At 58.1% G+C, this 13,022-nt stretch overlaps 1 protein-coding gene across 2 annotated transcripts in view; it reads left to right on the top strand.

Annotated features, from left to right (window-relative positions):
• Positions 1-8,369, top strand: part of BCR (BCR activator of RhoGEF and GTPase) — a 99,526-nt gene extending 91,157 nt beyond the window's left edge. For both annotated transcript variants that reach the window (XM_030836201.2, XM_030836202.2), the window contains exons 17-23: positions 713-772; positions 1,742-1,851; positions 3,147-3,286; positions 3,813-3,947; positions 4,686-4,791; positions 5,234-5,396; positions 5,735-8,369. In XM_030836201.2, coding sequence (XP_030692061.1) covers positions 713-772; positions 1,742-1,851; positions 3,147-3,286; positions 3,813-3,947; positions 4,686-4,791; positions 5,234-5,396; positions 5,735-5,824 — 804 coding nt within the window. In that variant the 3' untranslated portion in view covers positions 5,825-8,369. The remainder of the gene's footprint in view (positions 1-712; positions 773-1,741; positions 1,852-3,146; positions 3,287-3,812; positions 3,948-4,685; positions 4,792-5,233; positions 5,397-5,734) is intronic.
• Positions 8,370-13,022: the final 4,653 nt, after the last annotated feature.

Raw genomic sequence — 13,022 nt, 5'->3', positions numbered from 1 at the left:
CAGGGCATCTTACAGCAGCACAGTCAGGTGACACTAAACAGCAGGGTGCCGAGGACCGGCGCTCAGACAGCGCTCTATGGGATAGAAGCGAGAGGGGCTGCAGGGAGCCTTTGTCCAGCCCCCTCGCCAGTGGCATGATTTGGAGCTGGGCTCCGGGTCCTTCTGGGCCTGACTCTGAGCCATGGGCCCAGCCTGGACTGGAGACCCCGCCTGCACAGGCTCCCACAGCCAGAGCTCGGGGCAGTGTCCCCAGCTCTTGGATGACACACCCCCAGGAAGATGCTTTTGAAATCGGGCTTCCCAAAGTGTCTAAATCAACTGTTCAGCCTCCTCCGAGCCACGTGAAGCACCTCTGATGCCGGAGGTGGGGGCAGGGAGCAGGACGGCAGGGCTGCCAGCACTGATGGTAGCTCCCATTGGGAAGGCACCGGAGGAGCAGGGTACAGTCCCCGAGCTGTTGCTGACTCATCCCGGGGGCAAGCCTGGGCTACAGGCAGCAAAGGTCTGGGGGCAGGAGGGCTCTGAGGTGCCGGGGGCTTCTAGCAGGTCCTCTCCTCTCTCAGGACCCCTCTTGGTCTCTGGATAGCGGTGCTGGCCAAGGTCTGGCTCCGATTCGACTTAGACATGGAGAAGTAGCAGGCTTGGGCCGCTGCCCGGCCAGGCCTCTGCACAGACCCCAGGGCATCTGATAATCATGGCCCCTTGCTTTCAGCTGGACCCCCAGGCCCTGCAGGACAGAGACTGGCAGCGGACCATCATCGCCATGAATGGGGTATGTACCCATGGGGCTGTGTTGGCACCCGCTTCTTGCCGAAGGCTGGGGTGGTCCCAGTCTCTTCCAAAACAGTCAGAAGGAGGCTGAGCCTGAGCCGGTGTCTCAGGGGGAATGTGGCTGGAGGAGGCAGAGGCACTGTGGGGCAGAATCGCTGTGTGCAGGCAGGAGTCCGCCTGGTGGCTGGAGTGCAGTCACCCGCCAGGCACTGAGCATCCCTCCTCAAATGGCAATCCAGTGGCATCATGGGGACAGACAGGGCCTTGACCCTGGGGTCTGCCCGTAGAAACTAAGACCACTGATTAGCCTTCAGTTCCCCAGAAGGATTTTTTTTTTTAACATCTTTATTGGAGTATAATTGCTTTACAATGGTGTGTTAGTTTCTGCTTTATAACAAAGTGAATCAGTTATACATACACATATGTCCCCATATCTCTTCCCTCTTGCGTCTCCCTCCCTCCCACCCTCCCTATCCCACCCCTCTAGGTGGTCACAAAGCACCGAGCTGATCTCCCTGTGCTGTGCGGCTGCTTCCCACTAGCTATCTATTTTACGTTTGGTAGTGTATATATGTCCATGCCACTCTGCCCCAGAAGGATTTAGACCTTAAAAAGAAAAACTACTACCACACACCACAAAAAGTCTGGGCATGTAGGACAAAATGTTACCATTTGATAGATAATTCATCTTTTTGTTATATTATTCTCTAGTGTTTTGTTATTGTTGTTAGAATTATATAAGAAAGAGAAGCAATGGGGTCGTTGGGGGAGGTTCTGCAGAAGCTGGTCCTTAGATCACCCTGACCATTCCTGGCTCTTGCTGAGTTGGACTAGGGGCCACCCCACACCTGGACCTTACCCTGCTCACCCGGGGTGGGGGGTGGATAGAATTGCTGAGATCCCGGGGCCCCTGGAAACACAGGCTGTGAGGACCAGGAGGGTGAGAGGGTCATGCCCCCTCCACCTGCAGATTGAAGTGAAGCTGTCAGTCAAGTTCACCAGCAGAGAGTTCAGCTTGAAAAGGATGCCTTCCCGAAAACAGACGGGCGTCTTCGGAGTCAAGATCGCCGTGGTCACCAAGTGAGTGGTGAGGGGTTGGGGCTCATGCGTCTCTGGTCCCTAAGGACCAAGGGCACCCCCTCCCCAGGTGTTTCTGGAGGAAAGAGCAGGTGTGGGTCTCCTACTCTGTGCACAGTCACTGCACGGGGATGCCTCCCAGGCCCTCGGAGCACTGTGCTCCATGTTTACCATGAAAGGTGTCCCCGTAAGCTCAGAGGCGTCCCACCCGCTTCCTGTGCTGCCCGCGGAGCTGCGCTCGGCAGGGTTTTCTTCCCTCCCTCGGAATTTGTCACGATCAGGCCTCCTGTTCAATGATGGAAACGCTGCCCCTTTGTCACGGGTCCGTTGCCAGGAGAAGCTTGTGTGTAGGTTTGAGGGCAGTTCTCAGGGACACAGGCCGCCTCCTGCCAGAATCCATTCGCTTCCCCGATTTGGAATCTGGCCGGGCCCTGACCTCGCTGGTCGTCAGGCAGGGACCTGCGTCAGACGCTCCCTGGACACCTTTTGTGTCCAAACACTGCTCCCTGCTCCCGGCTGCACCCCAGTCGTCCCCCCCAGCACCTCCGGGTGGCTCAGGGCGGGAGCAGAGAGCACTGTCAGCAGGTGCCCCAGAGAAGCACTGCTTGTGAGACTGTCTAGGGACAGAGCTTTGCCGGGCTCCCGCATATGCAGTCACTAACCTAGACTGAAGCTGACCCTCCAGACGGCAAGTCTCCTGTGTTTGAAGTGCTCTTACCCTGGTGTCCTGCCTGGAGCTACTGGAATTGTCCGTTGTTAAGACGTGGAAGAGAAAAGTGTTAGAATCACAGGAGTCTGAGCACTGGCGTGAGGCAGCCCCATGGAGCTGGTCCTCTGGCCCGGCTGCCTGCCGGGCTTAGGGCTCACCTCTGCCCCAGGCCTGAAGGGGTCAGGATTTTCCTCTCGCACAGCAGGTAGGGGGCAGGGCTGAGACCGGGTCCCCTGACCCGACTCGGAGACCAGACCGCTTTCCAGGACCCTTGCAGTCACCTGTTAACCCAGGGCTGGGATCTTTTAACTGACTTCCAGTGGCTGACCTCAGTTAGAAAAGCCTCCTGACGGTCCCTCAGAGGTCGTGTGTGACTTGTAGGGTGTCCAGCCATCTGGGGCTGTTGGAAAGGCCCCGATAAGATATAAGCAGTGATAATCGTGAGATCTCAGAACAGAGAGACAACACACAGAAGGCTCTGGGTGTGCCCAAACCTGGGTGCTGCAGGTGTGCAGAGAGGTGCGGGGATCAGCCCCACTGCAGCCCGAGCCAGGGCTGCCAGGCACTGAGGGCATCCCCTCCCCTGCAGGAGGGAGCGTTCCAAGGTGCCCTACATCGTGCGCCAGTGCGTGGAGGAGATCGAACGCCGGGGCATGGAGGAAGTGGGCATCTACCGCGTGTCCGGAGTGGCCACCGACATCCAGGCACTGAAGGCGGCTTTTGACGTCAGTGAGTGTCAGGCTGGGCAGTGCGGGATGGTGGTGTGGGCACAGTGCCCAAGCCGAGATCCCGGCATGCCCGTTTATGTTACAACGAGAAGGAAATGGCACTGTGGGAGGAGGTTCTGCACAAGCCAGTTCTTAACCCGTCCTGACCACACGGGCATGGCTCTTGTGGAGCTGGACCAGGGGCTTCCGTGGGGGCGGCCCCATCTTGCACCAGGGCTCCTCCTGCTTGCCCCCGGCCGGGAGTGGAAAAGAGGTGCCAACCGAAGCCCAGGGGTCAGTGCATCTGGCTGCAGAGAAGCCGGTGGAACAGCCCCAATTGCCAGATAAGGACACGAGACCCCAGAGGGTCCTGGAAGTGGAAGAGGGCAGAGCCGGGACTTCGGCCTGGCCTGGAGCCCTGGACGTGTGGGCCCAGCCACAGTTACAGCTCCCTTTGGGTGGCCAGCATGGGCCCGGCCTGTGGCTCAGAGGGTAGAAGCGACTTGGGGTCCACTGTGGGCCTTGTTCTACGTCTGTGCTCTCTCCAGACAACAAGGATGTGTCGGTGATGATGAGCGAGATGGACGTGAACGCCATTGCCGGGACGCTGAAGCTCTACTTCCGAGAGCTGCCTGAGCCCCTCTTTACCGACGAGTTCTACCCCAACTTCGCCGAGGGCATCGGTGAGTGAGGGGGGTCAGGGGCGAGGTGAGGGAGCCCGAGTTTCAGCCCAAACCCTGCGTGTGGCGGAGGACCGAGAACCAAGCCGGTCCCGAGAGGCCTCTGCCCATCCTCAGCGGACTGCCCGCTGTCCCGGTCCCTCCACGTCGCCCGAGAGGCTGCAGCAGCTGCCGCTGCTGTGGACACGGCTGGGTGCGGGGTCCTGGAGGCCACTGTCCTCCTCATCTACCCCAGGTCCTGGCCCCGTCAAGCAGGGCTTCAAGCCCGACCTGACCCCCAGTCCACCTGGAGGGTGGGGGGCGCTGGTGCATGGGCCCCCTCCAGGGCCGTTCAACAGAGGACCTGGCCCCCTGGGTGCACAGGGTGATGTGATGAGGGGACCTGGGGGCCTCACGGCCCTCCTGCTTGTCACTCTTCCTGCTTCCTCCTGGCTTCCCCTGCCTTGGGCTCTTCCGAACTGGAGGCGGGAACGGCCGAGTGTGCCAGGAGGGCAGCTGTGCCCGGCGCCTCCTGCCGCTGGTCCCTTTGGTGCTGTTGACCCCTTTGAGATTCAGAAAAGGCGTCCAGGGTGGCTAGCTCCCCACCCCAGCTCCCACTACAGCATCCTCAGTGGGGGCCAGTGCTGTGAGGTAGGACGGTGACGGCCCTGGGCTGTCCTGTGTCCTCCAACACGGGCCCTGGGAGAGGCCTCCAGCCCATGCTTGTGACCCCGAGAAGTAACCGCTCCGCGCCCCCTGCAGCTCTCTCAGACCCCGTGGCAAAGGAGAGCTGCATGCTTAACCTGCTGCTGTCACTCCCGGAGGCCAACCTCCTGACATTCCTCTTCCTTCTGGACCACCTGAAAAGGTAACCCCAGCTCCTATGTGGAGGCTCAGGGCTCCGGGACCCCCAAAGGCAGCAATGGGGGGGGGTCCTCCGTGCTCCACTGTCTCCCCGGTGTCAGACTCCCCGGCACCCAGGGCCTTCTCTCTACACCTGCCCCGGTCTGTGGTTGTCCCCTCTGGGTACCAGAGCCACTGCCACCCCCATCCCGCTCTGCCACGGCGAGTGGTGTGCTCAGATCACCACCACCACCGCCCCCCATCCATCCCAGAACCGGCCCCTCCACCTGGTGGCCTTGAGCACTCTTCGTCCCGGGCCCCTCTGACCCGGAAGAGCCAGGGTGGGGTCTGCTTTCTGCACAGCTGGGGCTGAGCCCTTCCTCCCGGGGTGGCCTGGGTCCCTGCCCACGTCCATCCTCAAGGTGGTGTCACAGCAGCACCCGCTCTTCTGCCTCGGCCCTCCGCAGGGTGGCAGAAAAGGAGACAGTGAACAAGATGTCCCTGCACAACCTCGCCACGGTGTTCGGCCCCACGCTGCTCCGGCCCTCGGACAAGGAGAGCAAGCTCCCCCCCAACCCCAGCCAACCCATCTCCATGACCGACAGCTGGTCCCTGGAGGTCATGTCCCAGGTACGATGGCCCTTGCCACCCGGCCTTACGCAGGTGGCCTCTGTCTACCCCTCCCTGCGTCCTGCCGGTGGTTCCCACCGAGTTGTGCAGGGTGGGTGTCCAAGGTTTAGAGAGGGACTTGTCCAGGGCCACGAGGCAGGGAGGAGTGGGGAGGACCCAGGCCACCGCTTTCTCCTCTGTACCTTTGTGGGGTTTCTCAGGGCCCGCCCCACCTGGCCGTCCTCCAGGGGCAACCAGATCTCTTGCTATGAGAGGCTTGTGTCACCAGCAGGGCCCTCGGGGCTCTGCTGGAAAGGCCTCTTCTCTGAGCCGCTGTCCCCTCCTGCTCTGCCCGGCAGGTCCAGGTGCTGCTGTACTTCCTGCAACTGGAGGCCATTCCTGCCCCAGACAGCAAGAGACAGAGCATCCTCTTCTCCACCGAAGTCTAAAGGCCCAACTCCACCTCCAAAATGGCGGCAGAACGGCCTGGGAACCTCCGAGGGAAACGGGCTATCCACAGAGCAGGAACCCAACCTTCTAGAGGAGTCATTAGGCCACCCCCCAGGGCCAGGTTGCTGCCAAGAGACAACTACCCAAGGCAAAAGGCCAAGTGGCCTGGGCAGTTCCAGGCCCACCTTCGGTGGGGCCTGGGAACTCTGGGCTGGCCTCAGACTGTGATTTTCTACGCCGCCACCAGAGGGCGCCCCAAGCCAGCCCTCGTGTCTCCGGTCACGGGCCTGGGCGGGACCAGGCAAAGGGAGTGGTATTTACGCATTTAACTTATGAGAGTTTAAAGATTTCTACTGGATCACCTGTCGAGATGCACCCTCTCCAGGGAGAAGGGAACAGGAGCAGATTCCCTTGGTATCGTGTCTTGAATAAATACTGCTGCTGCTTCGTGCCCAGGGGCCAGGCCCTGTCCAGCGTGGGTGGGGGCGTTTCGATTTCCCAGACTTAGAAATTGGACTCCTGTTTGTAACAGGTTTGAAAAGCTAAATCTACACTGTGTAGCGCTTGACCCCTTTCACCTCCTTTCTTCTTTCTTTCTAGAAGGATTTGTGCAGAAATGGGTCTTCTTCCTGTTCTATCCTGTTGCTTTGTTTTTGCTGATCACGTGCCCCTCGGAAGGCAGCTCCCTGCGGAGCTGCGTAATGTCCAGGACCGGACACCAGGGGAGGGAGGCCCAGGCTGCGCACTTTATGGCTGGTTGTCTAGGGAGAGTGATCCTGTTCACCATCCCGACTACCCCACCGGGCACGCACTCTCCTCATCAGCTCAGAAAGGCCTTGATCTCTGGCCTCCTCCGGCCTGTGGCCCATCTACCCCCAAATCTCCCTTCCCCTAATCGTGTCCCGCCCCCCCCCCCCCAAGATCGCTTCATTCCTCACTCTTTGCTACACACACTCAGCAAACTTTTGTAAAGTTTTCCTCTGGGCGGCGGCAGCTTACCGACAGCTTGTTTTAAACTTTGATCTGAATAGCCTTTTGATACTTGAATATTTTTAAGTTTTATACATAGTTTCTAATTTTTTTCCTAACAGATTCAGATTCCTAATAAGATATTAGAATGTACTCTGTGGACAATCTATGTCCCAGCGGCATCTCGTCTTCCTCTAAGCGCCAGCTCTGTTTCCAGCAGGAGCCACTTCTGAAGTCTCCTGAGCATCTGGAATTGGGGTTGGGGGGGAATTAGGAACAGGCTGGGCCGAGGGTAGGGGCTCCCATCCCGAAGCAGGTGGAAGGACAGAGCCCCCCACGCTCCACACACCTGTGCGGAAGCCAGCATGCGCCTGGTAACCCTCCTGACCATCTGACTTAGAGGAAAGAGAACTGGGGAAACCACTAAGTATTTTGAAGAAACAAGTCTGTGAAGAATTGCATCACTTTTTTCAAAAAAGGGATGAGGGCGAGGAGAGAAGAAACTTCCATGCTGGACTTGCAGGAAGAGAGGATGTAGCTGAACCGGAGGAGGGAAGCGGTGGCATCACTCAGGAAAAGGCGTTTGCTTGTCACGCGATTAGACCAGTAACAGGTAGCACTGTCCAAGACCCTTCCCATGTCCCTGGCGGGGTGGGAAGGCTCAGCTGGTGTGTCAGCGGGCTGCTCCTGCCCGAGGTCACGGCACACAGGGGGCCACGTGCCCCCCCAACTCTACCCTCTGCTCACGGACCTGCGGAGCCAGGGACAGAAAAAGAAGTCACTCGAAGGTCTTAAGTCTGCATACTGTATTTATTTAGTTGTACTTTTTTCTTGTGAGGAGAGCAGACCCACAGTTTTAAAGCAGTGCTGCTCTCCTGGGGGATGAGGGCGGGGAGCAGGGTCTTCTGTGCTTTGCACGTCTCTGGGATCCATGGGTTTCCCGGGCCTCCAGTCCCTGGCCTCTTCTGGCCTGGCTTCCCATCCCCGTCTGGCCCTGCAGGGGGAACACACTTTACTTAGAAAAGCTAGACCTGGCCCCGGTTTCTTTTTCCCTGGAGTCTCATGATTTGCGTCTGTCGCATTGAAACTGGAAAGCAATCTCTCAGTGTCTGTGCCAATTTTCGTTCCCTCCCCCCATCTCCTTCGTCTATTTGCTTTTTATTTATGTAGGATACGTGGTGTTTAGTGATGGAACGACCACTCTTTCTTGTTCAGCTGTCAAAGCACTCCTTTGCCGAGCCTCAGTGGTGGTGGTCGCTTTGGGTCGCTGGGCGCCCCTGTCGTCCGTCTGACACTCAGGCCTGAGGGTCGGCAAAGCCGGTGGGCAGGTGATTACCTGGAGGCCAGACGTGACCTTCCACAAGGCTCAGCCGCTGGACTTGGCAACGAGAAGTGATGCCTTGCCGTCTGGGCCCTAGGTCTGGGTCTGGAGCCTGAGCAGAGGGCAGCCCAGCCTCGGGCTGCAGGTGGCAGGCAGTCTCTCCGCAGCCACATGTCTGAGTTTGAGCTCGGCCGTGTCTGTACCACCACAGGGGAAAGGACAGCTGCCACTTTCATTAAAGTTCCCCGAGACGACTTGTGTCAGTGGTGATGGCTGCAGTAGAAAGAAACACCGTGATCAGAGCCTCTGGGAGCATCCCCGGAGCCACTGGGTTGGGGCTGAGGGTGGGCATTGGAGCTGGAAGAAGCAGCAGGTGGTATGGAGAGGTGGGTGTCCAGGAGGCCTCCCTGAGGGTAGTGGGCACTGCTGGGGACAGCCCAGGCCGCCCACTTGCCCACAGGCAGTCGCCCCGCTGAGCATGGGGCCGTCTGGTTTGGGACGAACGGCAGAGGGGACACCAGCCGTGCCAAGCCCGGGGGCAGGGAGGGCTCCAGCCCCACAGAGCCTAGCCCCGCACGAGCCCCTCAGCCTCTGTGGTTTCCGGTGGTGCTGCCAGGTGTGGCCTTTCTGTTGCCAGCAGACGGGACATGGGTCACTCTTAGCCGTCACCAGCCTTGCCCACAGAAAAAGCCACCCAGCTTATAGGGAAGCCACGCCCGGGTGGAGAGGGGTGTGCAAGGTGGGCTCTGCTGATGCAGCTTGGGACGAGCTAGGGCCACACCCACTCGGACCCCAATTGCCGTGCTCGGTGCCTGTCGGCCATCACCCCGAGGCTCCCCCAGGGTCTTCATGTACACCATGCCATCTGCCCACCTGACACCTGCTGATAAGGAAAGGGCTGCCACTGGCCCTCCTCCAAGTATTTGGCCCCTAAAAGGCTACTTAGCTCTCTCTATCCCTACCTTCCTATTGGAAAATCTGTTCCAAAAAAAGCAAAAACCCCATTGCATCTCTTACTAGGAGTTGATTTGGGGGGCAAGCTGATTGTCCCCATGTTCCTGAGAGCAGGGGCTGTGTCCAGCCAAGCCCAGGCCAGTGGCATGGCCCAGGGAGCCAGACCGTTCACTGTTGTGGAATTTGAGGTCTTACACCTCAAAGACCCTCAGAGGCCTCTTAATCCAATCCCTTTACTTGGTAGGTGGGTAAACAGGTGCTCAAAGGCCTCCCCACACACCCGGTGTCCCAGAGTTGGTTGAAGAACAGAGGCTGGGATCTTGGTGTCTTGATCCCTATAGTCTGGCTCCCTTTCTGCTGGACTGGACATGGCCAGCTGAGCAGGCCCTGCGCCGAGGCCCAGCGTCACACACATACCCTGGGCAGATGAAGGAGGGCAGGATTTTGTGTAGAAATCCCAGAAGAGCTTGTATACCTGCCCCCACAAAAAAGGATGCCCAGTTGCCTTAAACGGAAGCATTTCTATGATGAAGCTAATGATGAGCTGTCACAAACAGCTCCGGAAAAATAAACAGAAAAAGTGAGGGGGCGACAGACACACCAGCTCTTGAAGAGGCCCAAATGGCCTCCCAGAGCAGCTGCCGTGGGTCAATGGGCAGGATCGGTCCTGGGAGTCACCTCTGGGTGAGAGAGCTGTCAGACCAGGGGAGAGAGCCCTGCGTCACCCCAGCTCTCCCAGGGTGGGAAGCCAGACGGCATGACAGACAGGTAGCACGTAAACGGTTTCCTGGAAGATGGAGCCCTGCTGCGTCTCTCAGGTGTGTCTGGGTTGGGAAGGAAACCAGCTGCTTGGGGGACCGAGGCTGCTCCTCTGCATGTCACCAGATGAGATGCACCAAGTGCCTGGCCGGACCTCATAGGCCACGTGTCCCAAGACGGGCCTTCTCAGGGCCTCTCTGGCCAGTTCTGCCAAGTCACCAAGGGCTCAGTCCACACACCGGCTCCTTTCCGTCCCCCTCCTGTAGGTGGAACCTGGCAGACCTGACCAGAAACTCTCTCTTGGGGTTTTCAGTCACTTGGTGGAAATGAGCCCAGCAGCTGCGGATGGGGAGGTTCAAATGGGATTCTGGCCGAGAAAGGGCCCTGAGGAGCATGGTCTACGTGGGCTCAGGTCCTGAGCCACTGCCAGCTGAGCAGCCCCGGGAAGAGGGGGCACCAGGATGGTGGCTGCCACAGACGTGGGGCTTCCCCGGGGCTCGAGGGCTTGAATGACCCCTGGGGGTGGGCCTCCCAAGCCCAAGGCCTGGCCCCAGGGCCAGCGTGGGAAACCGGGCCTCATGCAGAGGGAAACAGATGCTGCAGCTGCTTGTTTAAATAAAACCACCACTTAAAAACTGCCTTAAAAAAAAATTAAAAAAAAAAAAAAAAAAAAAAACTGCCTTGCTGGGTGGCACTGCCCTGGTTCCCTCTGGGGCTCCCTAACCCCCATAAGCCCAGCCTCCCCACTGCCACTGGGCCAGAAGGAGGGAGAAGCAATGGGGAGAGGGGAATGGCTGCTGTTTCTTCTATTTTCTGAAAATAACGTTTCCAGTGTCGGGGTGGCGATCAGAAGTTAGTTGGAACAGGCTACGGCATCTGTGACTTTTGTCTGTGTTCTGCATTAGATAAGCACTCCTGATCTGCATTTCCCAAGCAGGGCCCTTTCATCTGGCGACGGCCAGGAAGAGACTCCTGGGACTCCTGCTCAGTGGGCAGCATCTGCAGGAGCCTGTCCACCCCAGCAGGCTGGCCTCTAGCCCCTGCGTCTCGGCCCACCCAAGCCATCTCATGCTAACCCTGCCTCCAGGTGTTGCCATGCTGGGGTACTAGAGGGTAGTAAATTCCTCCTCCACCAGCTGGAATTGTCCACACCCTCCTTGTGCTCCTTTCTGGCCCCCAGAGTTTTCTAGACTCCACTGCTCCATGGTAGTTATGAACTGAATTGTGTCCCTAAAATTCACATGTTGAAGCCCTAACACCCAGTGTGACCGTGTTCAGAGATTACCTTTTAGGAAGGTAATTAAGGTTAAATGAGGTCATAAGGGTGGAGCCCTAATCTGATATGACTGGTGGCCTTATAAGAAGGGGAAGAGAGGGACTTCCTGGTGGTCCAGTGGTTAGGACTCTGTGCTTTCACTGCCGAGGGCCCTGGGTCGGGGACCTAAGATCCCACAAGCCACGCAGCACGGCTGGCTGAAAAAAAAAAAAAAAGGAAGAGCACCAGTGATCTCTCTCCACTTCTCACAGAGGAAAGGCCGCATGAGGACACGGAGAGAAGGGGCTCAGCTGCAGTAGAGGCCTCAGGAGGAACCAACCCGCATGGCACATTGACCTTGAGAAAAATTAATGTCTGTTTAAGCCCCTGGTCTGTGATTTATTGTTATGGCGGCCTGAGTCCACTAATACAGTGGCCTTTGGCTATTCTTACGCCTGGATGTGGACCCAAGCGTGGAACTCGAGTCCTCCCCATGCTGCTCCGGGTTAACAACCCTCTTAAAGGGTCCCAGGGTTGTTGACTGATCACACCGAGGGCAGGGGGCCATCACCCTCCTTGTCCAGGCCACACCGGTGAACCTCATGGATAAGCACATTTTGGGGGACCGAGGCTGCTCCTCTGCGTGTCCCCAAATGAGATGCACCAAGTGCCCGGCTGGACCTCACAGGCCACACGTCCCAAGACAGGCCTTCTCAGGGCCTCTGGCCAGTTCAGCCAGGTCACCAAGGGCTCAGTCCGCACACCGACTTCTTTCCGCCCCCCTCCTCAAGTCAACTGGAATCTCTTCCAGTTCACACTTGGCCCGTGGCTCCCCTGGTGACCCAACCACAGCCACCACCTGGGTGCTGGCCAAAAAAAAGAAAGGTGGGGGGCTGTGAGTCCTGAAGATGATTCTTGATTCTCAAAGAGGAGACGTGGGCATGTTTGGAGCCTTGGGGTGTGTGCAGGATTCTCGGGGGACTAGTTTGCAAGGCGGGGGGCACCAGCGGCTGAGGGAGAGGGCCCAGGGTCCAGAGGCCAAGGCTTGGGCAACTCATGCAGCTCCCAGAGCCTCACTTGTAATTTTTTTTTTGGCCACACCGCGCAGCTTGTGGGATCTAGTTCCCGGCCAGGCCCACAGCAGTGAAAGTGTGAGATTGCCAGGGAACTCCCTCCTCACCTGTAAAATCGGGACTTGCTCACTCTGACACTGGGAAGGGGCACACACAGGCTGAGGAGCGCTATTTAAGCCTCAGGCACATTTGGGTGGAATCCCTTTATCCAGCTCATCTTCCCTTGTCTTCCGTGTCCCCACCACGATATGCTGTTGTTTCCTGAGGTCCCCATGGAGCTGAAACAGGAGGCTGCACAAGGGTGACTGCTTTCTGTGGATGGGGACCTAGAGCTGAGAGATGACAGAGGAAGCATTTCCAGAGCCCTTGCCACATGCCAGGACCTGCCCTTGGGACGCTTACAGTCTCTGGGGCCATAGACATTACCGTTTACTAGCCGTGTGATTGCCATGTGCAGAGAAGCATGGTGTCCAGAGGGGCACATATTGGGGTGGGGTGGGGACCTATTATTTAGTTCCCCAGCATCCCTGACTGGTGTGGGAGAATTGCCATTGTTCACAAAAGAACTGGAAGTACAGAGAATTTGAGGGCCATACTCAAGGTCACACAGCTGTCCCGGCCAGAGTTCGGGCTCAAGTCCAGAGACCAGCGGACTTGGTACATGGGTTCCCTTCTTGCTGGCATCAGTTTCTCTGACTGTGAAACAAGAGGGTTTCATGATCTCTGATCTCTGTGGGCTGTGAGGAAGGGGGGACACCTGTCCTGAGTTGGTGTCCTTCCTGTGTCTCTTCTGGATCACCTGCAAGCCAGCTGGGCATCCCAAGGAGTCTCCTGGGGTTCACACCATGGTTGCTGGGTAACTGAGT

Source organism: Globicephala melas, chromosome 13 (genome assembly GCF_963455315.2).
Source record: "Globicephala melas chromosome 13, mGloMel1.2, whole genome shotgun sequence".
NCBI lineage: Eukaryota > Metazoa > Chordata > Mammalia > Artiodactyla > Delphinidae > Globicephala > Globicephala melas.
This window is presented reverse-complemented; position numbering and strand designations above follow the sequence as displayed.